At 39.9% G+C, this 26,675-nt stretch overlaps 2 protein-coding genes across 2 annotated transcripts in view; both read left to right on the top strand.

Moving 5' to 3' along the window:
- rut (adenylate cyclase rutabaga) overlaps window positions 1-7,927 on the top strand; it is a 114,603-nt gene extending 106,676 nt beyond the window's left edge. Inside the window, exons 18-24 of the mRNA XM_074087778.1 lie at window positions 478-691; window positions 832-2,116; window positions 2,198-2,392; window positions 2,944-3,031; window positions 4,221-4,400; window positions 5,388-5,554; window positions 5,649-7,927. Of these exons, the coding sequence (XP_073943879.1) occupies window positions 478-691; window positions 832-2,116; window positions 2,198-2,392; window positions 2,944-3,031; window positions 4,221-4,400; window positions 5,388-5,554; window positions 5,649-5,739 (2,220 nt within the window). The 3' untranslated portion in view covers window positions 5,740-7,927. The remainder of the gene's footprint in view (window positions 1-477; window positions 692-831; window positions 2,117-2,197; window positions 2,393-2,943; window positions 3,032-4,220; window positions 4,401-5,387; window positions 5,555-5,648) is intronic.
- A 2,625-nt stretch (window positions 7,928-10,552) lies between these two features.
- The window catches only part of baz (par-3 family cell polarity regulator), a 56,718-nt gene continuing 40,595 nt past the window's right edge, over window positions 10,553-26,675 (top strand). The window contains exon 1 of the mRNA XM_074087774.1: window positions 10,553-11,087. Within this exon, the coding sequence (XP_073943875.1) occupies window positions 10,968-11,087 (120 nt within the window). The 5' untranslated portion in view covers window positions 10,553-10,967. The remainder of the gene's footprint in view (window positions 11,088-26,675) is intronic.

Here is a 26,675-nt window from a genome sequence, read left to right as displayed (position 1 = left end):
AATCGAGTTCAGAATTCATAATTAGAAGAGGCACGTCAAACTTCCTTTTGTTTCTAAGATACCGGAGCTGTGCATACGCTGACTCACGTGACGTTGGCATTCAAACTGTTAAGGTCAAGTTTGTTATAGTCGTTGAAATATAGTCGTCAATTTGTCAGTTTGATCAAGTAATGACGATTCAAATAATAACATGTATCATTTAGTGACCGGAAAGAAAATTTTGACCAACTCCGACAAGTTCAAAGTTCAAGGTCAAGTTCAAAGATAGTTTATATTTTAATTTCTTCCTACTTATTAACCCTCCACGCAAAAAGTTATTATAAGTTTGACCGCTATGTGTGAGTGTGTTTGTCTGTAGCGTCCTAGCTCCCAAGCGAATGGGAGATTTTGATGCGGTTTTTTTTATTGAAAGCTAGTTTAAATACAGAGGGCAGGGTTTAAAAGAAAACTCGTCTTTGACGAACTCTCCTTCCACAGCTCCTGGGAGATGACCGCTTCAGTGCCATAGACAAGATTAAAACAGTGGGCTCCACCTACATGGCCGCCGTGGGTCTCATTCCTGACAAGAAGATGCTCGACGATGCCAGTACCAAGAAACACATGGCGACGTTGGTCGAATTTGTGTTCGCCATGAGGGACAAACTGAAAGACATCAATGACAACTCTTATAACAACTTCATGTTGCGTGTTGGTAAGTTATAATTAGTATTACTTACTGAAATATATTCAATAATTTTGCCGATGAAAAAAGACTAACCTAACTAGATGATTGTATGAAAAGGTCAAAGTCTACTCGTTAATGGGGTTGGATGAAATTTACTTTGTTTTCAGGTTTAAATGTAGGTCCAGTCGTAGCCGGAGTTATCGGTGCCCGAAAACCGCAGTACGATATCTGGGGCAACACGGTGAACGTGGCGTCGCGAATGGACTCCACCGGGCTCCCGAACCACACGCAAGTCACCGAGGAGGTCCACCACTACCTCAAAGATCTGCCCTACCAGTTCGTCTGCAGGGGAAAAGTAAAAGTCAAGGGAAAGGGCGAGATGACCACGTATTTTTTAACCGATCGAGCGGCGTCGACGACCAGCGTTAACAATTCCAACGGCCAGCCTCAAAACCCTCCCACCGCGTACGGGGGAGTCGCGACCCCGCTGGCCATGCTCCAGAACTCCGCAAGGCGAGCCGCCCAGCCCAACAGACTGCCGCCTCTGAGGGAGACTTCTGTCGCCGAGAACGAGCCGTTGCTCCCGACAAACGGCCACCAGAGCAACAGTAATAATCATAAAGGGAGCAAGGGGCGCAGGGTTAAGGAGCAGGAGTCGGCGCCGCCGCCGCCGCCGCACGGCGCGCACGCGGCGGGCAATCCGCGCTGGCCGCCGCCGCGCGCGCTGGTGCCGCCGTGGCCGCGGCCGCAGGAGCCGCGCCCCGCCGCGCACAAGCGCCGGCCGCCCGCGCGCCTGCCGCGCCCGCGCTCCAGCGAGAGCCTGCCGCTGGCGCGCAGCCCGCGCGTGCACTCCTCCGCCGACGAGCTCAGCTCGCTGACGCGCTCCCCCAGCCTCAGCTCCTCCGACGAGAGCTACTCGCGCACCACCGACGCGTCCCCCTCCCCGCCGCGCCCCGCGCCCTTCCTCCCGCACTCCCGCCCGCAGCGCGTCGACCCCACTCCCGCCTACGACTACCCGCCCGTACGATCCACCAAACTACCCGCGAACAGCATCACGGAGTTATACGCGAAGCATAACAAGATAAATAGGAAGCCGTCGCTCGACGACAAGTTCATCGACGGGAGCGTCGACTTCCAGAAGGAAGAAGAGAAGCTCCAGAGGAGCATAATCAACATGTTGGCGTCGGCGAAGCGGGACGGGTGCAGTCAGACGGACAAGAAGGACGTGGGGCGAAACACGCAACGTACCGGGTCGTTCTCGAGCACGGGCTCGCGGCCTGCCAACCTGAAGCACCTGACGCACGACCGGCCGGCGCTCGCCAAACGCTCGCCCACCGACGTCGCTTGCGTGCCACCCTTCGAGAGAGAGATACAGAGGCTGCTCGACGATAAGAATCTCATCAAGGCCAATCCGCCCAAAGCGGAGCGGAAGGAATTGAAATTAGAATTAAGGTAAGTCTCCAGAAATAGCAGTGCTAAAAATTTTTTTTGTTCGTATTATGTCAAAATGGTTGACTGTAGCGTTTACCTCAGGGCCGCGAACCCGGGTCTGGCGGAGCCGGCGCGCAGCTGCAACAACAACAGCAGTCCGCTGCACGCCGTGGGGTTGGCAGCCATCGCGCAGCTGGCGCGGCAGGAGGCCAGCCCGGCGCGCGCCGAGCGGCAGCACTTCCCCGGCGTGCTGCCCACTGACGTCGTCGTGCAGCTGCCCGACCCTGCGCACTATAGGTGAGCAGCATCATCATCATCCTAGCCTGTATATGTCACACAGAAGGGCACAGGCCTTCTTTCAGAACGAAAGAGCTTAGACCGTAGTTACCAAGCAGGTCCAGTGCAGCTTGGGAACATCACACACCAGTTTGTACAATTTTCACGATGTTTTCCTTCACCGTTAAGCTCGTGGCAAATTTCAAATGTAACTTACGATCCTCTGCTTGAGAGGTATAGGTCAAAACACTAGGCCACCACGGCTGCACAGGTGATACAAGGCTTACGGGAGCTTGTAAAAGGGCTGGGCTAGATAACACAAGTGCCTCCGCCAAATGTAACAAAAACAATACTCGTGCCTTCCTTCCTCAATCCTTTTCTCGAAACCATTCAATACCTTTTCACGCCCTGTAAAATCGGAACTGAACTTATTCTATTACCGGGATAAAACACCAATATACGAATATGGCTACAATATTTTAGTTCATTGGATGGTAGATAACAAATTACGAGTGCATTAATAGAATAAAAGAGTTTGTTTCATTGTCCTTAAATGATGTTTTTTTTTATAGTCCACCGTGTGAAAGAAAAATGCCGCTAGACTCTGGAGCTCTGAAAGAAAAACAAGAAAAGGAGATTCAGGAGCGGTTACATAATCGGGTAAGATCCTTTTTATTTATGTTGCTCACGACTCGTCCTGCTGAACAATTTCGATTCCATCATACATACATATAGTGTATGTATGGATTTTATAAATAAGTTATACACTGTTCACTTCGACTGTGCGAAAGTGAAACAACATTTAAAATGGATGTTCATTTACTAAGTTTTATTTTTCACGCTTTGCTATTATGTAGTTTTATTTTTCGTGGCTGTTGGCGCGATTTGCCTTGTCCTTTGAACTGAGACTACTTTGTGCAACAGAGTCTAAAAATGCATTTTATGTCCGTTTGTTTTATGTTGACCCGTGTGGTGTCGGATTAGAATTACACCTCTCCATTTCTTCCGTGGATGTCGTAAGAGGCGACTGAGGATATAGGTTAATGCGCCAGGCTAGCAACCTGTCACAATTGTACCGTTTTTGTCAAACTTAAAACCTAAAATTGCTAAAAGTGGCTCCAAAGCGATAACGTTTCGTGTGCTCTGCCTACACCATTTGGGGATACAGGCGTGATGTTTGTGTGTTTTGGATACTGGCCTGAAATAAATAAAATATTATTACATAATTATGTCGCCTACATTGCGTCAGAACGAGAGTTGTGGAGGTCAAGAGACACTATACAGGCTACTTAAACAAAAAAAAATGTCGCCTACAACCTCCAGGCTCCATGTGCGAGGATGTGTTGCGAGGAATGTGTTTTGCATGAACGAATGAGGGCTATCGCGCATGAATTCGCCGCTAGAGGCGCTAGTGTAGCATGAGGTTTCCGAAATGTTAAATCTCATAGTTTTTGGGTGAGCTACGCGGGTTTATTTATAATTAGAATAATTCTGTGAATATTTTGCATTACCTGAAATTAATTATGGCAATTATGCGTTACGGGGCAATGAATGTCTGTGTTTTGAGACAGTTGTCTTTCGAAAACCTTTGTCCTCTCTTTTTTTCCCAACAAAACGGGACTACGCATCACTGCGGTTGCTCGATATTTTTATGGTACGGTTTTAAGGTGTATTAAATATGATTTTAATCTACAATTTGTTTTCACGTCCGTAATAACAGACGTTGAAAGCTACACTTTAAAACCTCACGCAACAGTGGCGCCATCTAGAAAGACAAAAAACGATAGCCTTCATTTAAAACGCTTCAAATATGAAGTGAAAGCGTTCTTTCATGTAAAATGTAATCCAGTGCGCAGCGGCGGCGGCGGCGGCGGCGTGCAACCACCGCGAGGCGGGTCTGTACGGCGAGAGCCAGTCGGAGTGGAGCTCGTCGTGCTCGGAGGGCGAGGCGGAGGGCGGCGGCCAGCCAGAGTCCACCGGCTACACCACTGACGACCCCGCGCTAGAAAACGTCTCCATGCTCAACGAGGTAACACATACACAGCCATGATTTGATGAACATTCGCAGTTGTTGTATTAGAGGATTAGTGTTAAATTGTAGAAACCAAAAAGGAACTTACGTACGATACAATCTTTATTGATCACCTACACAGAGCAGTACAGCAAAATCATATATAGAGATTTTCCATAGTAAGTAATAGGCGGCCTTATCGCTTCAGAGCGATCTCTTCCAGACAGCCTTAACGATAGACAGAAGTAAAGATTAGAACTTACTGCTTACTTTGAATTGAACGCCCGGATAGTCAAGTGGTAAGAAAACCTGATTAGATGGTAGAATAGTGTAGTGTGCACGTACACACGTCCATTTCATTCCTATACAGGATGGAAAGTTGAGATGGGGCAGCAAGGGCAGCTACTAGATCCCTTGCTGCTACGCGAAAATGCTCTTAGGAGATCTTTACTAACTTTTTGAGTGATGACAATCGACATTCACAGATTTTTGATAAAATGTACAGTCAGCGAGAAAATCGACAGATTTGACTTTTTTTTTAATGCCAATCGGTCCCATTTATCTATCTAGGATAGAACACCCACAAATCAAAGAAAACTTTTTCCATACAGTTCGTAAGGTACTGAACATTTTAACTAAAGTTAGTGTCTTAACCCAGTATTGCTGCCCCATCTCAACTTTCCACCCTGTATATTATTTACTCATAGGCTTAACTTTTGAGTAATGAACTACTCTTTAATTAAGCATCACGTCTCCTTAACGCCTAACACCATAATGGTGGACGGTTGTGTTGCTTTGAGGATGAACTGGTAGAGTTCGAAACGCGACAAAACAGTGTGGCGGCGTGCCGCGGCGGTGATAGATGGGTGTGTATGATTTGTGTGTGTGCTTATAGTGTGGAAGTATAAGAGCTGCGTAAACACACATCTGTTGTATAGACGTGTATCATATGGTTGCGGGTGAACAAATTGTTTTTTGTTGATTAACAAAGATTTCCTCGTGCAGGCGGGTCTGACGGACGCAGAGGCGGCGCTGAGCGACGTCAACTCGTGCTACTTCGACCGCGACGACGACGTTTCGTCGCGCGCCTCCTCGCGTTTGCTCGACTCGGAGGCGCTCGTGTCGCTGGAGTCGCTTAGCGCGATATACGACTCGGATGAACCCGCGCACAGGTCAGTTATTTTATTAGATATAGCCACAGAACTAATCATAAAGCATTCTAGCGAATTATATTACAGATTTTGTGACACATTTATTTTGTGACAGGTACCTAGCCAACATTCGCACAGTCAGCGAGTGCATCACGAGGAACTTCGGGCAGCCAACGCACGTCACTGACGGCGAGAGCGACGTGTGATGCGCCCGCGCCGCGCGCAGCTGAGGTTCAGAATCCCCCTCCGCGCTCCAGCGGGGGACCCTTCACCCCCGACCCGCCGCGCTTGCAACACATGCATGGCGCGGGGATCCCGATCGGGCGAAAAAAACCATTACTCTGCTCTCTAATGAAAAGTGCTAATCACTTGAATACTCAATTTCATGAAATGATATATTACTAATGGAAATAGTCTTCAGATAAATGCCGAATTTGGATGTCATCTTCTAAGTATATTGCTGACGTGCCTGTTTTAAAATAATATGTATTTGATGTGTATACATTGTCAGTGATACTTAAACTCGATGTATTGCATTATATTATATCGGGTAAGCTGGCGGGTGCCATGAGATGGCGTCGTACGGAGGATGCGATGATCTCTACAATTATAAGGTGCTCTGACTTAGTGTAATGTACCTTACTATGATCTGTCTTGTGATACGTGGTTTAGGAATTTGACTCAGATCGACCAATCTTTGTTAAAGTCAGTGTTTTAGAGTGCGGGCTGGCCCCGCAAGTGTAAGTCTCTCTGTGTCGGTCGCTCTCGGAGGCTAGGTTGACCTGTAAATGTGCTTAATGTATAAGGTAGTTATATTTTTTGCATTTCAATTTTATTATGTGTAGATATTGTTATTGTTACCATAGGCTGGATGGAGAACTTATTTTTTCTACAACGTTGACTTGGGATATCAATGTAGACATCATAGATAGTGCCATTTTACCCATCACAATTAACTTGACCTCTCGTTCATCAGGTTCAGGGTGGAATCTATTACCGCCATCTAAATCTCACGGACTGTTAGCAAGTATTAAAAAAATATATATTGTAAATTTACGGTGTCAGAATTGGCAATTGGCCGAAATGATTTGATTGGTTAGTCCTTGTCGTGTTGAGGTTGGAGGAACGATCTGCGGCCGCGTGGACGAGAGACAGATCCTAAGTAGAGATAGATATATATATATCTAAGTGAAAGAATCGTGTGACTTGAAAGTACAAGCTATACATAACACCACTAGTGAATATTTGTTGTAGAATATTCTCGAGAGGAATCAATTACCTATTATTAAACTGTAAGATTTCTGTGTCAATTCGTGTAACGATTGTTAATGACTACAAAATGTAAAACTGTAACCGATTGCAATATAAAATTATAATGTATATTTTGAGCTAAGTCTATAAACACTTATTTTAATCGCTTTCTTGGCTAGGAGTGTACTTAAATAATAACGGGCAAGTAACTGCAATACCTATATGTTTCCGATTGAGGAACAACAGTCGTAGCACTATGCATTCGGTGACTATGGTTCTGTTATCTCTACTCTTGCTTGTATCAAGCACCAGCCTCTCGCATCATGAATTTCGACCTTGTGTGCTCCTTTTTGGGGGAAGGCGAGTTAAAAATGCAATGAGTAGCCATCATAGCGGTTGCGGACTGAAGTCGTGGGTAGGAACAGTATGTCGATTTTGTAAATAAGAGCACATGGTAGCTCCGGAGTATCGCGAGTTGTTATACTTTGTAAATATTGTTAATCGTCTATGAAGTGCTATTCCACTTTAAATAATATTAAGTGATAATATTTTTTGCTATTTATAACCTCAGTATTTTGTAATTAGTATTTTTATTTGTTGTTTACATAGTGCCAAAACATTATTTTTTGTAGTTGCTTATTATCTTTATTTTATTATTTCTGTTGCTTGACTGTTACACTGATTTTTCAATTGATGATAAAAAAATTAAGTAGAAACCCAATTCCGTCTATGTAATTCAAGAGCCATTGATAAATCTGATGTTTAGCCCATGTCTTTTAGAAGTAGCGGAGTCATCGTTAACTTTACTGCATGCAGGTTCTCTCCAAGATTTTGAAAACCTTTACAGGTAAAGTAAGTACATGATTAGAGGAAAAAGAAATTAAATACACTTTAAAAGACTATATTTCCATGACTCGTTCGTCATAGTATTCAGATTAAAGCTAATCAAATCTAGATTCGCATTTTCATCGTAAGAGACCTAAAATGTACTGTACCTTTGTGCACAATTACTCATAGCAAAATAATTGGTAACTTTTGTCTTTTTTTGTTATTAAACTTTGCCTTACGTAGGAAAATGTATTGTGTATTTATTTCACTTCAATTAAGCAATATTAATTACTGGAATTAAAGTGGTTTGCATAACCGGTATTTCATTTTATTTTTATCAAAACTTTATCTTCCTAAATAATCTAACAATGAGTTGAATATCTTATTAATAATCATGCTATCTACTTCCAAGTACAAGTATATTACTCTTAGTTACTGATACTTGTGAAACAATAGACTTCCTCTAAAGACTTATGATTCAGATCTCGAGCCGAAACCTGTTAATGAATCATTCCTATGTACAGCAGATTAGTTTTCTCCTATACGCATCATAGTCTTCACAATATATATGTATAATGATGGCTCAGTGCTGCGATAAGGTTCTAAGGCCTCCAAGGACCCTAGAGAGGTTCAGGATTATTATTTTTGTACAACAATTCACGAGCGAGGCAATCAATAAACCTCGTAGTCACGAATGGAATGCATCGTGTTCGCTAAAAAGCTAATAGAGATCGGTCGTAGATATGTCGGAATTTTTGGTTTTCGTTAAGATATGATATAACATAGGTTTGCAGGTCAGGTGCGGGCGGTTGGCGGCACGCCTTCCGCATACTGATGGCTCTCCTGGAACCATGACACGCCATAGCGAGAACATCGCGGATGTCATAAACATTAGTGTTTAACGTCTCTCACACGTGGTGCTAAAACCAACAGTCAAACCGTACGTTTTTAAAACCTAAACATTTAATGTGAAAGGGTTCCATCATGGTTCAAGATTGATCAATGTTACCTATATGGAATTATTTAAATAAAATATCGTAAGAACTAGGTTCCTATAGGTTCCTTCGAATACCCGTTGAAACACTAAATATATAAATATACCTATCTAATGTGCATTAATTGCACGAATATTTGGATTCATTATTTGTTAACATTTGATTGATACCTATCTTAGGATAAGCTACCACAAGAGCTGTGCGAGGTGGCTACGCTGCGTGCCACGAAAAAAAAACAAAAGGATTAATTTTATTCAATGATTTGAATTGAAATAATTTCATTTTGCTTTAGACATGGTAACATTGGTTTTATAAATAGTGATAATGTGCAGTGACATGTCGAACCAGATAGATATCAACTGGGTATATTTTAAACCAAGATTAAATTCAATACCGATCAATTAAGAAGTAATTTCAAATGGTTGTCTGGAAGAGATCGCTTTTAAGCGATAAGACCGCCTATTGACTTCCCTGAATCTAAGTATTCATATAAGTTTTTTTGTACTGATTTGTGGTGTGCAATAAAGAATATTTGAATTGTATTGTATTTGTATTGTAATTTATTGAATCAGGCGTTACTTTGCTTTATCCATATCAATGAACTGAAACAATTACTATGCTCACCCGCGACCTTATGATAGCTGCGTTTATGCAAGAAATGTGTGCTCCTACAGCTCCTCCACTCTACTCACTGTAAGAACGAACGGTTGTGTGAACTCAGCACAGTTTTCCTTTTGATGGATTTCGCTCAACACAGATTGTTGCGCAGATTTATGTGCAGGCTGCACCAAGAAATACTTAATCTAGTTTCATTTTAGCATAGTTCAGCCGGCTCAAAATATCCACAAATACATAGTTAACTACGCTTAAAAATAAATCTAGTTTACGTCGTTCAAACTGGTCTAAAGTAGGTTTTATTATAGCGAAACTGAATAATTCGCACGAGCGACCGCGACTACTTTGTCATTAAGTTCACCTTTTTGACTGATACTGACCTGACTTGGGGCCTCAATCAATCAAAATTTTGATCGAATTCTGTACACAACAGGTCAAAGCCAAAATCTACCTGGAATCAAAAATCGATCAATCTTGTGTTCGCTGATACTACTAAGGAAAGTTGATTTAAATTTTTACAGGACAAACGGTAGCATATATTCTTCTTACTTAATGTAACACTTAGCACCCAAGGTGCTACTTAACGTTAACAGTAAAGTCAGTGTCTCAATAAGTAAGTGAAGGTACCTACCTACTATAAAGATTAGATTAAATTTACATCCCAACTCGAAATCTGTTAATTATTTATTGGCAATTAGTAGTGAAAACAGATATATGACCACTGTATTTTGGTAGGTACCAAGAAATTAGCCCATGTGGATTGTGTGGTATTTTTACTGTTGAGCGTATCTGCAATGGAGGTTGGCATGGTGATATTGATTATCATTTTGGACATCTTCAAGGACTTAGCAGTAGCACAGGCAGTAGATAAAACTTTGGATAGAAATGAAGGTATTCAGTTTCTTTTCAGAGGTAGGTAAATAGGTGCACGTCTAGTGCCACTCACCAATTTTGGTTGAATGTCTGCAGCTGTGTGGGTGTTGTAGTGATAAGAAATTCCAACGCACACTTTAATAGCTGTTGAATGTGTGAAGGTAGAACCAACTTGAGTGGTACCGGTCGGTATGACGGTTGGTACGAGACCTAACATAATTCCCTGCGAGTCGTGAGTCAGTTCTACCGTAATCAGGTGGTGTTTCATTCAAAATAATGTGAAATAATCGGTATGTGAGTAAAATAATACGTGTGGATGACGCGGCACGCGGTGGTCACCACCACAGGCGCACAGCTGCCTGTTTGACGCCGCCGCTCATTGGCTGGCGGAACCGGTCGCGCCCTCCCCGCCGCCGCACACCCCTCCCGCGCCCGCCACAACTTACAACGAATTCTTATTCATATCCCTTGCTTGCTACAACCGTTGCTGCCGTTGACAGAGCGCCGTACGCCCGTATTTCGCGTAATCTTATCGAAATGTGCCCAGTGGTGAATGTGATTCGTGTATTCTATTAGTGAATTCTCAATTACCACACAATTTAAGTGATCCGAGTGCACCGCCCCGAGGTTTTTCTAGCTTTGCGCTATGAAAACACACGGACTGGCCAGTGTTTTTGTACTTTTTGTGTCGTCGGTGGTCGATGAGCGGCTTCGGTGCAGGGTTACCTTTACCATGTGCGTCAGGTAGTGTTTTGCTCCTATTAGTTTGTCGACAAACTAATAATGTTGGCGCGTAGATACAGTGAGCAGTGAGCGGTGAGGTGAGGCGTGGTGTTTCGGTGATTCATAGTGTTGTGGTGGAGTGAGTGGATATGAAGGTGACGGTGAGCTTCGGCAGCGTGCGGGTGCTGGTGCCGTGCGGCGCCGGCGACCTGCTGGTCAGGGACCTGGTGCGGGAAGCCACGCTCCGCTACAAGAAAGCGACGGGACAGGTCAGTAGCGCTCGCTCATTACGACTGCGACTCCTAGAACTCGTTTACTTTTTATCACGCGAGGTGTTTTCGCGCGTTTTCCCTCCTTTTGTTTTGGCCCGCGTTGTACTCGTACCGCGGCCGATTTGTGCGTGACTCAAAACGTCACGGTAAACAATGCGGGTAGACTTGTAAGTTTTAACGTAATTTTTAAGAAAACATTCATATGAAAAGGATGACTAAAATCTGTATTTAAATAGCCTGACTGAGCTACCTAGGTTCCTACTAAAAATAAATTTTAATTCATATAGGTACCTACGTAAGGTAGTAAGGTATATCTATCTATAATTGTTAATGCTCATAGAAGGTAGCTACACATGAATAATGACGTTCATATCTTGCATTTCCGAACAGGATTTCTAGCTCAGTTAATGTTAGGTTTTGCTATCATCTGGACCAGTGTTTTTGCTTTGCGTAATGATCATTTGGCTCTGGAATGCTTGCTAGTCGTGTCAACAAGAACCACTTTCGCGACAGTCTGTTACCTATTTTAATTAAGTATGATGACTGGCTAGAAATCGAGATAAGTATATCTATCTATGTCGATGTAGTCAAACTTGATTGCTGACTTTGTGTCTACTGCATTTGTACGTAAATAATCACGAGTTGATTTAAATTTCATAACAATATCGCAGATGACCTGAAAGTGGCACACTGGGCTAGTCTTCATTCTGTTCTTATTATTGTAGATTATACTGAAGTAGATTTGGTTTACAAACATTAGAATCAGGCATTACAATTTACAACCCTTTTTCTTAGTCGTGTTACAATCCGGCTTGCAGGACCAAATTTTGGTCCTTGAACCGGATTTGAAAATGTATAATTATATTAGTCGAATTTAATAACTTACAGGAATTAACATATTTACTTAGCAACATCCTGTTAGTATTGCTAAAAGATAATTGAAGCATTTCCTCATCCGATAAGTTTCCAGGCGGTATTAAAGGAAAATCGCCCTCGACAGAACAACGCGTTGTTGGGTAACACATTCTGTTCGACGACCGTTCATGCATGTAGCCTAGTATTGTAAGTGAACTGGTTCTAAGAATATCTTAACCTATATTTTTCTCTAATTTGCTCTAAAAATGGTCAAGTCTTCGTCCGACTACGTAACTATTATGTATGGTTGTGAGACCTTTATTTATCTTCATTAGCAATAGACATTCACTTGCAACGCACCTGCGCCGGCGCAGCCATCGAAGTATGCGGCTCGTAGGAAGCGACTGACCTTGCGATATACCTTCACGTGTACAATATAATTAAACTTATTTATTAACTAATCGTTCCGTGTTAAATTTAACGTACGATGATTGAGAGGTATCCCGGAAGCTGACGATTATCTAGCTACCTACCGTATTGACATTTACTTGTACAGTCGACTTACTGACTTAAATATTTATACAGTCATAACTTCATATGTATACATCGACCTTCTGGTTAGTGGCATAAAGGTAGATATTTTTGATGCCTACCTATATAAGTATTTATGCATTTGACTTATAGTACTATAGTTATTCTGTGACTGTATTGTTCTGGATAATCTATACATACTTACTTGAGAAGCTTTTCTTTACCCTTTAAAGGATGATCGTCGAAATCTGGGACGCCTGTATAAAAAGTGGGTGACATCTATTTGGCATACTTTTTAATGTCCGAAACTGATTACGCATTTAACAGGTTTCGCGTAATTTATTTACGCCGAATCTTAAACTTGCCGAAATTTACTTCGACATAATTATGTATAAGCCGAACAATGGTATTTTAGCATAATATTAATATGGCCGAATTTTATTATGCATAATTTTGTTTAGCATATATGTAATTTAGCCGAATTTTGATAGGCCGAAGAATTTTGAAGGGCGAAAGGGGGCGAAGCCCCTCGCAATGGGGTTCGGGGGGCAGATCCCACCGCATGTAAAAAACAAACAATCATACGAATGGTTTAAAAAAAAATTGATACTTGGATAGGCGAAACAGTAAAGGAGGGACGGGGGGGGGCAAGCCCCTTCGCAATAAAGAAAACCCAGGTAACGTGATTGCTCAACTATAGGTTAGGTTAGTACGATTTTTACAAGGCGCGAAGCGCCTTTACTAGGCGGAATAGGAGCTCCGCGACGCGGAGCTCCGTCGACTTTGCCTCAGTTGTTTTGCTTTCCAGACATAAAATTGGTGGTAACAATATTCAGTTACATTAAGTATGCGAAAGTAACTTTCTGCGTAACTAATTTATCGTAAGTAATTTTCTGCCTAAACAATATTCGGAATTCACAAATTATGCCTAAAGCCGATTCGGCTTACGTTGGTTATGCGTAAGAGAATTCTGCGTAAACTGTTATGCGAAAACAGTTTCGGCATAAATACTATTAAGCGTGAACAGATTATGCAAAATAGAATTATGACATAAAAAATATGCGTAAAAAAGGGGAACCATAAAAAGTATCTTAGATTTGACAAGTAGCACTTCTACTATTAAGTACTTATTCTGTGCAAGTAGGTCAATAAATATAACTTGCCGCAACCTTTACTTTTATTAAGTAATTGAAAACTATCCATAACTTTCTAGGTACTTACCTAACAAACAGTAAAGTACCTACCTACGTTGTAGCGAAAGAAGTAAGAAGAAGCGAGTAAAAAATGCATAACAACCGACGTTGCAGCGTAAAATTTCCATAATTACCATCATGTACCTATTCGTATTTCGTATCTGTAAATTGTGCGGTATTGCGCAATGTGTAGAATAGTTTGGTTTTGGCAAACGTAGCACTTGCGGTTCTGCATGATTGGTTGCAGCGGGTTGCACAAGTGGGGTCGCGGCCCGACCTAACGACCGGCAAAGCTGTTGTCTGCCGGTCCATTGGCGGAACAATGTGATCAAATCGACATGCTTGAAGTAGCCTGGGAATACTTGAGACACTGCGTTTTCTACATCTAGAAGATGTAGTCTCAGATTAGAACAAGACGTGTAATATAATGTGAAATTTTAATACTGGTACGCGTGTAGGTAACCTTTAGATTTGTCAGTTAAATTCAAATTCCAAAATTTTACTCAATTCCTGTGGGAATTCCAAAAAAGTACCACGCACCTTCATTTAATTCACTTATTTAGTATTATCGTCAGTCCAACCTAAATCGAGTAAGTGGTTGCTTGATAAGTGCTTTTATTCTGTTGATGAATTTTTAAATAAGTAACAATTAATTTAGGCAAATTGTATTTTTTTCCTCCCTTCTTTCTTTATGTAAACTGTTTTTATTATTAATAATGTTTTTTTATTTATTTATTGTAATGATAGAGGTATAAAACTGTAAAATATTTCTACGCCGATGACGGCAGAATATGCTGAACTAACACTTTTTACTAACTTATATTGTACCATATTCTCAGAAATAAATAAATGATTGATTGATTGATCGATACGTTTTACAAACAGAGTCGTTTTGCATTTAGTTAAGTCCGATTTTCAATACCACAATCGTGAAAATATCTTTTGGAAATAATTAAACTTTGTGTTGAATTTGAAATTCGAGTAGAATAGTTAAAAATTACAATTCTTATTAATTTAATCAGGGCAGCTGAGTAGTAAATCAAGCCGTAATTTACCAATATTTCCTTTTGCATATTAATGCACCATTTTCGAAAATAAAACTGCCAGTGTTACTTTAAGCTCACGTACGAATAGGACCGTAGGGTTTCCCAGACCATTTGGTGCGGCCAAAAAACCAAAATATTAAGGTAGACCAAACAATGGTGAGCAGCGCCGGCGAGCCCTGCAGGTATGCGCGGGCGCCGCGGGTATTGTATAGCGCGCGCACGGCTCGCGACCGGTTCTCAGAATTATGACAGCCGTCAGAAACACGAACGCGTTTCAGTTTGGATGATCCACCGCATTATGACGAACGCCGATCTCGTAGTATCAAATTTTACTAACGCGCCGTCTGAGTTCCAAGAACGCGAACAAGAGTCTATTGTTATTGTTTGCTTGAAATGGTTGTAAAATTCGAAAAATTATTACGACCCGATTTTTATTGATTCATAAAGTCCTCTAGGAACGATCGGGGTGGCCCAGCGATAACTATAAAAACTATGTAGGTACATGTTTACATTCATTACACATTAAAAAATAAAACACAGTCTGACATCAAAAAGATACACTCGAGTAGATATCAAGCTGTAATAAATCTCAACAAGGTGATGAGAAAAAAAGCTTCTGCCTTCCCAAGCACCATATGTCGGGCTTCCCGTCCCGTCAGGTCATCAAGTGGATAGATGGCAGGTCTTTGGCCGAAAGAAACTCAATTTTTTCAACGTATGATGGGCTAAAAACATTATCCGTGTATCAATAATGGAATGCGGTAAAATAGCCCCTACAGCTATAGTAATACAATGTAATTTGATGGTAATTATTTATTCCGCTTCGACCGGTGTACGTTGATAATAGCTTCCACATGTTGCCGTTGTCGGTATATTTTTATTTAAGTGATTTTAAATAACCAGAGGCGAGACTGAAGAGATTCCAGATTTGGGTATTAAGGGAACAAAAAGCGGTTATGTTTTAGCCAAAATGTCTTTATTCGTATGGAAGTGAAGACAGCTTTTTTTAACCGAACCGCTGTCATGAGCGTTATAAGTTTACTGTACGATAATTAAAGAGGTTGAGGCCATTGACTAATCCTTCAGTTAACTTATCAAACGCAGTTCTAACTTAACTGCTGTTAAGTAATTAGGTTAGTTTGCCATCTGCCATTCATACCCGCATGGCCGCATTCTCAACTAAGTATATCAGTTACGTATGAATTGAAACGTCATCAATAAATCAAAATACTTACGACGTATTACACGTATTAATCATAAAATAAAACATGCATTGTTTCTTTAGGGTCCATTTTACAATTTCCAAATTTACTTAAGAGTAGGTAAAGGAATTTTGTACCTACAAGATTGTTATAAACCAGCCTGGCAATATGGACTCGTTTCAAAGGACAAAGACAAGGAGTCCGCGGAGTAGCCGTATACGACTCGGTCGATCGCTTGACCCACAGGACGTGCCGACCGCATAAAAACCGACCGGCCATCACAGATGCTGATCCAATTAGTGCAACGATAAAATGCCAGGCCTTGTTAAGATATCACTTCAGTGTTCGTAGTCATTAAAGCCTGGTTTGGATGAACGCTGATTAACGCTAACGCAATATTTATATTTTATTTTAAACGTAGGTATGTACCTATTATACAATGTAATTAATTAGGAATAAGCCCGCTTAAGCACAACATAAGTACCTACATAATAGTAGGTACGCTTATAAGTTTAGGGTATCTATGTAACTATACAATAGAACCAAAAAATTCTCAAAGTACAGATCAAAGCAAATACAATTAAGTGGGTAGTTCACAAGATTAATCAGAACTGAAATTTTCTACCGCTTCACTTGCTTGTGTTTCAAGTTTAGCACATTTTTCGTGACTTAGAAAAGATTTTATCGTGTGAATTTTAAAATCGGTCCCCAGGTAACCATAAGATTTCCTTATACCAACAAACTAAATACTTCGTTTTTATTAGCATTAGAAAAGGGGTAAACAATCTTGAAGAGTCTTTTTATTGAAAAACGCATTCGCCATCTCATCCTGCCCTCATCCTATACCTTGCGACAGAACAGAAAGAAGTGGTGAAAACTAACGCGATTTGGAGTACGTTAGCAAGAAGGCCTCTGGTTTTGAATACTTAATGTGAGGTACAGTCATTATAAGGCACATTTGTTACTTGCCTAACTGAGACGCAGCAGCTGGTGCTTTACAGTTGAACACCACCGCATAAGTATTTATCGTTCCTCCTTGTAATTTTTACCTTGGCCTTACATACGATAGCTACATTACGCCCATGTGATAGCTATGACAAGTAGGCGTCATACATAAGAGGCGTAGGAGCATGGTCTCCGGAACAACTGAGTCATGCACACGTGCAATACCACCCAACCAGCAGCGACAAAGACATCGTCGCCCGCGTATTCTTATCAATGCAATGTGATCCATCGACGTATGAGCTGAGGAAATTCCTGCGAGTTGTTGTACATAGATGATTTGATAAGTAGTTTAAATTTTCTGCCGTATCACAAGACTCAATGTATTCGTCGATTTCGTCCTCACTTGAGCTATTTGGACTATCAGCAACATGCAACGTTGGACATTAGTAGTACTCACTAAAAGTATTTATTATTTCTGATGATAGATTTATTTATGTAATATCGTGGTGTCCCCTTTTTTCGCAGACAGAAATTTCATAGAATTTCGTTTCGCAGAAAATGTTTCATATAATATTTGGTCCTTGTATTTTTACTTCGAATATTATTGTTTCAACGACTATTTGCTTGAATGAAACATATTTAATAGAAAAACTATTCAATTAATCTTATAATCTCACTTTATTATTTATCAAATTGTAGAATTATTTTTTAACAAATATTGTTTGTTCGATAAAATATATTAGAATAGGTTAGAAATCGCTACCAGAAAAGTTGGTTAGGTTAGGTTAGGTTAGAACAGTGACCTCGTCAGAAACGACTCGCTACTAGAAAAGTAGGTTAGGTTAGGTTAGAACAGTGACCTCGTCAGAAACGACTCGCTACTAGAAAAGTAGGTTAGGTTAGGTTAGAACTGCGACCACATCAGAAAACGAATTGCATGTTTTTCTTGGTAATAAGTTTTATAATAACTAAATAATATGAGAATAATGAATATTTGATTTGTTATTCTTTGATATGAATATCTAAACAAAAATTTATATTTGTAACAAAAATCAATGATTTAAATTTCTTCAAAGTAAGTGTTCTGCGTATTGATTATTCTATGAAACGATAATATGATAAAAAATGTCTGTTAAACGAAATTCTATTAAAATGTTGTCTGTAAAACAACGTACAACCGGTCAACAGTCAACGTCCCGTTTATTATGTCTTATGTGTACCTACGTATCACACACAAAGTGCGTTGATTTTGCGTTCTTCTGCCTATGTACCTACTCTTATTAAAGTTATATAAGTCACTATTATTATTTGACTGAGATTAAAACTTAAAAACTAGCGGGGAAATATACTTAGACTCGGATTTGTCATTCCGCTGGTCATTAAGTAGTTCCAAAGATGAGTAAAACTGTGATTACAGTGATTCACGTGACGAATTCACGGCGCTGAGGAAAAACTGTTATTATTCCAACCTCATATTGTAACTCACTGCGCGCCTACTAAACACACGAACTCCATGTCCATATTGTGTTGCTATCACGCAATTGTTTTAGTATTCATAAATCTATTGTGATGCTATTTGTAAGTTTACATTAAGCTTGCACTATTAAGTAGGTAACTCGTTTTACGTGGCGGTGCTTTTGAACCTAAAGCGTTTATCTGTTGTATCGGACTGATACCACTAAGCACATAAACCCTAAAGCCATAAATTCCGAGTTACGCTTTGCCATCAATTTTTATTTTAATCTTTATTTATATCGGTTGTTGATTTATTGCGCCGCAGAAGCAAATTAGCCAGTAACTTGTCTTTAGGTATTCTATTTATCTTACTGTATGCCTAGGTATAATGGCGACGATAACTTCGGTATCAATCGATAAAAATATAAATTCTTGTAAATATTATACTTAAATACGTTTAAGTACTTATTTGAGTTGAGCCTATTACTTATTCTAGTAAGATTGAGCTGAAGCTGAAGAAGTTGAAATGATAGCAGTATCCCTAAAGTTCACAGTTCGTTCTCCATTAGGATTCTAAGTAGGTAGTGAAAAAGTGTTTTTTTTTTTTTTTAGTAATTAAAATGTTTCTTATGTCTTTTAACTTTGCCTGTTTTTACAAGAATTATAATAGTCCGGACAGCTGAGGAATGCAATTCCTAGCCCGCGTCTGTGTTCCTTGAACCATCATTAAATTTAGTATGAAAGGGGATTTACTTCCTAGGCCTACTACATCTTTGCTTGTCATCAGGCATATTATAGTTGGTCGCAAGTCTATTTTACATAGAAATATTTTTTCTACACGACAACTTAATTCATCTATCGATAGTGTCTCGCAGTACACTAGAGTAGTAATTAAAGTTCAAGTAATTTTTTAGTTTCCGCGCTTTAATCTGAGAGATGACCAAACAGTAGTAACAGATATGTATCTCCAAATTCTCAGACACCTAAAAAAACAGCAACAATGAGCAATAAAATGAACAAATATCAACAAGAGCCCACCATTGTTCGTTGAGTGGTTTCTTAAATATAACATGGAAACACAGTTTTGTATGAAATGGCGTTTAAGTTCCCAAGGCCATTTTGTTACACTACTGTTTGTCAGTACTACTGACAAACTACCTACTAACTCAGTAGGTAGTGTAGTAGGTACTTCTTGTATGCTTAATGAATTAAGGAACCTAGGTACCAACGCTACCTCTTGCCCCTATTTTATAGCGATATTCATTTTGCTCTATATTTTAAACCCGCGTGTATTTTTTAAAGACTCGTTCAGGTAGATAGTAAACTAACACAATGGACATTTGTTGTAAAGTAATACTTGTTTCTTGGTTTGTACCGTCTTTCTCAGGTAGTGAAATTAAGGCTTTCAAATCACGCCCCTTCGTTAGCGGACGTTTTACGTGAAACCTTTTCTGGTATCTTCCTCGATCTCGATCCTTTTTTAAGTTTTAACGCCTGATTGCTTCAAAAAAGTTAGTTTTTTAAAGTGCTTCCTTCCCTGGTACCACTTCTTTGATTTGCAGTTGCGAAATTGTATACATTATAATACAATGCAAATTATTTATTGCAGACAACAAATCAATACAAATATTTTATGTAGGTACTCGTAGACACAAAATGCAGGGTAGACAATGTTATGATAACGGAAGTTGCAGAAAATATTACCGACCAAACCAAACGCATATAAAATTCAAATTCGTTGTAAAGAAAATAACATTAATATCTAACTAAATGAATAATCTAGGCGTAGGTATTATAAAATGAATAATTATCTGAGTATATCCTAGGCTCTAGACAGTGATGTTTGGAAATAATTTCGATTCGCAATTCCTAATCGGCGATCTTTTACTTCAAATAGTGTATGTAAGGTAAAAAAAAAAATTGTAACTAAAAATAGAACCGGCTACAAAAAACCATGAAAATTATTTTCTACCAGTCTGAAGTCGGTGCCTCAGCACGAGCCAGCAGGAGTGGACCTATAATCGTCTACCTCACCTACAACTGTACGAGTACAATGGGCTTCAATCACTCCTGCTGGCTCGTGTTGAGGCACCAACTTCAGACTGGTACAAAATTATTTTCATGGTTTTTTGTAGTCGGTTCTATTTTTTGTTATAAATTTTTTTTCACGCTTTGTAGTGTAAAAGATCTAAGATACAATAGTTTAATGTTAACTGCTCGTCACCTTTTACGAAAAATTGCTTTTTCCGATCCAGAGACGTTCATTATTGAGGATTCCTGGTGCTTCACCCGTTCCATTTCACCATATGAATTACGATGAGCTCAAATTGCTTAGCAACTGCGTTAAAGTAGGTAACTGAAGTTCAACCCGTGAAGTACTTGTTATTGAGTAGTCGCTCCATTGGTCAAATTTGGTCTTTATCATCAGTTCCACTTCACCAAATGATGATGATTTTCAAGAGAAAATGCACGAGTTACTCCTAAATATATCGAAATTACCATAGGCGTTCCTACAATATTTGAAGAGTTCCTTCGATTTCCTTAGGATCCAATCATGGCTTATGGGACCTAATTCAAAGCATTACTAGACGAACGAAAAAAAAAAATCAAATCGGTTCATAAATGACGGAGTTCTGTCTGAGGTAACAAACGTAATATATACCGAACCGAATTGATAACCTCCTCCTTTTTTTGAAGTCGGTTAAAAATTACTTGTGTTAAATACTTGTGATTAAACGTTAGCAGAATTTATCACAATATTTCATTGCCTAAATTTAATTAAATATATCCGGACTTTGACATACATCGAAATGATACTATGTATAGAGTTTTTTCTTTTGAGTATAGGTACCTCAAACGGAACCCTAAAAGGAAATTCAATGGGTACTTATATACACAGAAACACCGAACTGAAAGATTCTAACAGTCTGTCTCAAATTAGATATGAGATATCAATCTATGTATTAGCTTAGGTTAGATACCTTATATGAATCACTACTACTTAGTGATTTTAAATCTTAACTAAAGTATAAACATCTCAATCCTCTCCGTAAACCCGTGAGATGTCCAGCCCGCGGTGTGGGAGTGGTTCAAGATTCAAGGCCGTGATATGCGCGTGGGTACATCCTCGGGACCAATTACGACCAAGCACTGACGCTAATCCTCGATGTCTGTTGTACCGCAATTGTTTTGACACTGAGTCACTATGACTTATGTATGAGACTTATACTTAACAATGATACGGATATGCCACGGGAAAGTTATAGTTTAGAGTTAACTTAAAGTCGGTAGGTAGGTACTTACTTAAAATGAAATTCAATAGTTTTACCTTAGGGACTCTTGTGTTATCACGATCTATTTTCCAATTGTAGTAAGCAAGGTATTGATTATGGATTTCCACAAAGTAACACCCTGAATCAATCATTTACTTCACTTAAAAGTGGTTTAAAGTATGATAGACACGGGCTATTAGCAACTGTATGGCAAACCGGCAACTCAAACTGTTCATACTAAGTACTTACATCGAAGTAGGTTCTAAGGATAGTTTGAATTGCTCTATAATTGCAAACAGTAGTCTCTCCCTATCATATTTAAGTACTTCGATAATTTTACCATGGTCACACCATGAACATTTTATTTTAAGTCATAGATAGAACCTTGTCACGGCACGGCATAAAATAGGACCTTGTGCTTAGGATCGGTTAGTAACGTGAATGTGTAACGAGTTTTTTTACCTGGACCATATGTATTTTAAACCTTCTAACATAATAATGTTCGGAGAATTTGCATATTATCATTCCGATTACAAAAACGTACTTCCCAATAATTTTAGAAACATATCTATTTAGGCTTTAATTCTACTCAATTTGCTCGCTGATTTCTTAATCTTAATCCTGTTCAATAATTTTAAGTGCCTTGAATTTGTTTAATCTTAATTCTATTTTTCTAAATATCTTCTAACTGATAATAAGTTAATATTGATACCTTGTGTGTGATAATCGGCCTATTTTATTTACCTACAGTTTACCTACTGTTACATCGCTATCAAAATTCATAATTTCCCGCCAGAAAAAATGCCAGATATTATAGTTTTCCGGAAGCCCGTGAAAAGTAAGGCTCTCTCATGCTCCAGAACAATGACGAACTGCGAGTAAAATATTCTCCGCGTGGTGTAAATAGTTAATATACAGTTTCGTTTATGATTCAGGAACAAAGCGCAATGTTTCAAAACAATGTGGAACAGTAAGTTAGCGCTGCGCACGCGCGCGCCCTATTGTTCGGAGTCCTGCGCCGCGACCGGCAGGGCCCACACCAACTGCTCAACTTTGCACCACTCTAAGCATACCTTAAAATCCAAGATGAAAATTTATGTTGGCTGAGCTAGTGCCATCCGGTTGGTGTGGGCCCAGTGCTCTAACTCAGTTCCGCGAGCCTGTGCGTGACCTCTTATCGCCATCTTAACTACGTGCTACAAGCCAAAGGGTTGCTCAGACCACTTTTATCTAATCGTATCATTGTTCAGAAGTTCACACCAGATAACAATTTCAAGCAGCAATTTTGGAGTTAAAAGTTAATTAGATATAACGGAGAATGAGCCGCTTTCTGTATTAAACAAAACTACATAGGCACTTACTTAATAGTTACCCTCTGGTTTTTTATCAATTGGGACAACCACTTGCATCTTATTGATTTTTGTAGTTATCAGCGAATGCTTGGATTGTCCTACATTTGGTTTACCCGATAAGAAAAAATACATTAACAATTGTAAAGTCTGCTAATCTATTAATAATATTTAACGTCAACTCTTTATATGCGTAGGATGGTCATTTGATAATAACATATTACGCACAACATATTTAAGTAATCAACTGATTGAATTTGTACGTGTGCAATTTTTTTAGCTGCGCTCTAATTTTTAATTCGTCATCGAAATTTAAGGCCGCTTGTAGACGTCCGTTGTTTCACCGGACAACGGACCGTTTTTTTGCCGGAATCGCGGTGTTGTATGGCTAAGTCGCCGGACAATAAAATTGTCCGGTGCATGTATGTACACATACTCGTAGGTATTCATTGTAAGCCGTATGGCCGTATAACACCGCAAGTCCGGTAAAAAAACGGTCCGTTGTCTGGTGAAAACAACGGACGTCTATAAGCGGCCTTAGAGGGGTAAGTAGTTGAATCGGTAAGTATAAACAAACACACGTAAAACATCTTCATCGCTGTTGAGAGTAGCTTTGTAAACGTTACAATAACAACTAGTGTTAATTGCAACAATTAGTGATGCTATAGGAGAACTCAACGAAAGAAATAAGAGTTATTTATCGTGGATCGTGTTTCTCACTCTCGTTTTCTCCCACGGGCGTCATCCTCGGATGCCCACCCCGCTAAATAAATTCACGTGAAATAAAATACCGACGGAGTTGAACGCAACAATTACCCACTTTCCGGTGCGCGGCAACGAAAGTGGTTGCGAACATGTGCTTCATTTACATCAGCAAGACGCATAGATAATTTGTCTACATATTATGCTCAATTTCAGCGGTCAACGGCTCTTAACTACTAGTCAAGTCTTCACGAAAATACAAAGATTTTGCCTGACTAATGAGAAACTATTTGCAACAAATTAAAACATCGCCTGTATCTTTAGAATTCTTAATGATTTTCTGAAGGTACAGTTTGATCATTTTAAAAAATACCCAAATGGACGCTTGGCCAATTTTTTACGCGCTTATATATGTCCCCTTTGCCCAAAAAGGCTTGGTGAGAGCAAGGCTATCTAACATTGCATATTTATGCATACCATACCCACATACTCAGTGTGCTTGTTATACCAAACCAAAGTTATTTCTGCCGGACAGCTAGCAAGAAAGCAGAGTGATTTGTTACCGTTGCGTTGCGGAATCATAACAAGTTTTCATGAGAGTCATGTTTTCTGCTGATTTCATAATAATGTAGGTGTCCTTTCGCGTTAAAAACTTCCGCAGGCTGACCTTTAGTATAGTCAGAATACAGAAATGGAAACAGTTAGTAGTATAGTATATCTGATTTCCTGCTTGCCAGTTTTGCCAAATTGCTAAACTCTTGATAGAGTTATCGCGGTCGCCTCGTTTGTGGATCAGTAGCGAATCTTCATGACAATTTTCTTGACTTATAGTGTGGTGGTTTCCTTTTGCCTTCCACTCCGCATTGCTAAAGTCCGGAGTTTTTAGTTGGTAATCGAGAACGCTGCTGCTCACTTTCACGTTGGTCGTATAGTCGCCTTTTACAACACCAACGGCAAGAGATGAGTCCAACCTATTTTAAAAATGTACGTACGTCTATCAAAAAGTAATGGAACTATAGGTAAGTTAATATTGTTGTGATATTGATCAATCTACTGTAATTGAATGCCTAATTACCTGTGCTCTTTCATTCTGAATTCGTGACAACGGAAGGATACGGAGGCTAATGCTAATACTCTGCCGATGCCTTAATTATTATGTCTGGAGGTCAACCATATTTCCGCACATAACACATACCAATTTCTAAGGAGAAAAGATGAGTTAAATAGTAGGTACTTTTAGGTACACAAATAATAAAGGAATTACAAGACCGAAAATAAAAACTGAGACATGGATGCACAGAAAAACCAGAAAAAGAGACCAGCGTTGGGAATCGAACCCAGGTCTCAGCAATCCGTGCTGCGTGCTATAACCCCTACATCCCCGCTGGACAGGAATCTAGACACGAATTTTTCCTATGCATACATATCTCAGGTTGCTTATTTCTACTACGTTACTTAAGCAGCAGCACCAGCGACACCTATGTTCCGTCGAAAGACGTCACATTCTTTCGGAACTAACCGCTCACCAAGACAAGACATGTCGCTACTAAGCAATCAAATTATGATTGTTTTTTTGGAATCTTTTTGTATTTTTTATTTCAACTCCAAATTTGTTACTTTTACGGGTATCCCGTGAAACCATATCGAAAATACAAACTGAGACATAGATGCACAGAAAAACCCATAAAAGTAACAAATTTGGAGTTGAAATAAAAAATACAAAAAGACTCCAAAAAACCAATCATGAATTACTAGACATCATACTTGTAGTTAAAGCAATTCAATGATACTTTTGACAGTGACGATGAACTGCTAACCTTGGTAAAGTAGTATTATGTTGTACCGAAGTGTAATAGCCCAGCACTTCCTGACGATAGTGATGGTAATACGTAATAGCGACGTGACGTGAATGTGAGATCTCAGGGTCGCGGTGTACCTGTTGGGATGTGACTATTGTTGTATCAAGATCAGGGTTGTTTAGGTTGATCCGTGACCTAAAAACAATTACTTTGCTCACCTGCGACCTATAGCTAGCGATAGCTAGGTAGTCTATGCAACTTTGTGTTCATACAGTTCTACTCCGCAAATTAATGCATGTTCAATAAATTATAAAATCAGTAGTTACCACGAAATTCGAAAATCTAAGTTCGTATCGTACCGTCCCGCTGATGCTAATATTATTTCCTACGAAAGTGAGAGGGACGGTACGATACGCGCTTCGATTTTCGAATTTCGTATAGCCCTAGGCTACAGGTTGATCCGTTTGGTTCCTACTTTAGAACATAGTTCTGCGTTTAAAATACACTGAGCGGCAAAAAATCTGGCCCTCAAATTTATGCAGTAATAATTATTTTTGTATGTAGAGTCAGCAAAATTTTGTGTCGCTGAGTATATTATGGAATTTAACGCCTAAGTTCCACAGCAGAAGAATAAGGTGATTTTAACACGGAGAAAAAAGATTTTGGAAAGCTTTTTTACAAAACTTTCAAAAAATCTTAATAGCGCTGGTAGAGCTACAAATGGGTACGGTGACTATTGGAAGTTTGCACTGGCTTAGGACACGGAGTACATTGATGGGTTAGGAGGCGCTGGCGGGGCGACCCAGATGTGTTCCTTGCCGACTGGCTCAATAGGTACACCTACTGCTCAAAATCGGGGTAAATGGAAACAATGGTGGGGAGACCTTTGCTTGGCAATCAAATGGGACTCTTACTTAATGTCTATGCTAAATAGTAAAAACTTCATAAATAATAAAATAATAAGCCATGGTGTCGTAGTGGTTTGACCTATCGCCTCTCAAGCAGAGGTTCGAGGGTTCAAACCCCGACTCGCACCTCTGAGTTTTTAGAAAATAATGTGCGAAATTACATTTGAAATTTACCACGAGCTTTACGGTGAAGGAAAACATTGTGAGGAAATCTGCACACACCTGTGAAGTAATTCAATGGTATGTCTGAAGTTTCAATCCGCACTGGCACCGCGTGGGAACTACGGTCCAAGCACTCTCATTCTGAGAGGAAGCCTGGGCCCAGCAG

This window comes from Choristoneura fumiferana, chromosome 5, assembly GCF_025370935.1.
Source record: "Choristoneura fumiferana chromosome 5, NRCan_CFum_1, whole genome shotgun sequence".
In the NCBI taxonomy this organism is placed as follows: domain Eukaryota; kingdom Metazoa; phylum Arthropoda; class Insecta; order Lepidoptera; family Tortricidae; genus Choristoneura; species Choristoneura fumiferana.
This window is presented reverse-complemented; position numbering and strand designations above follow the sequence as displayed.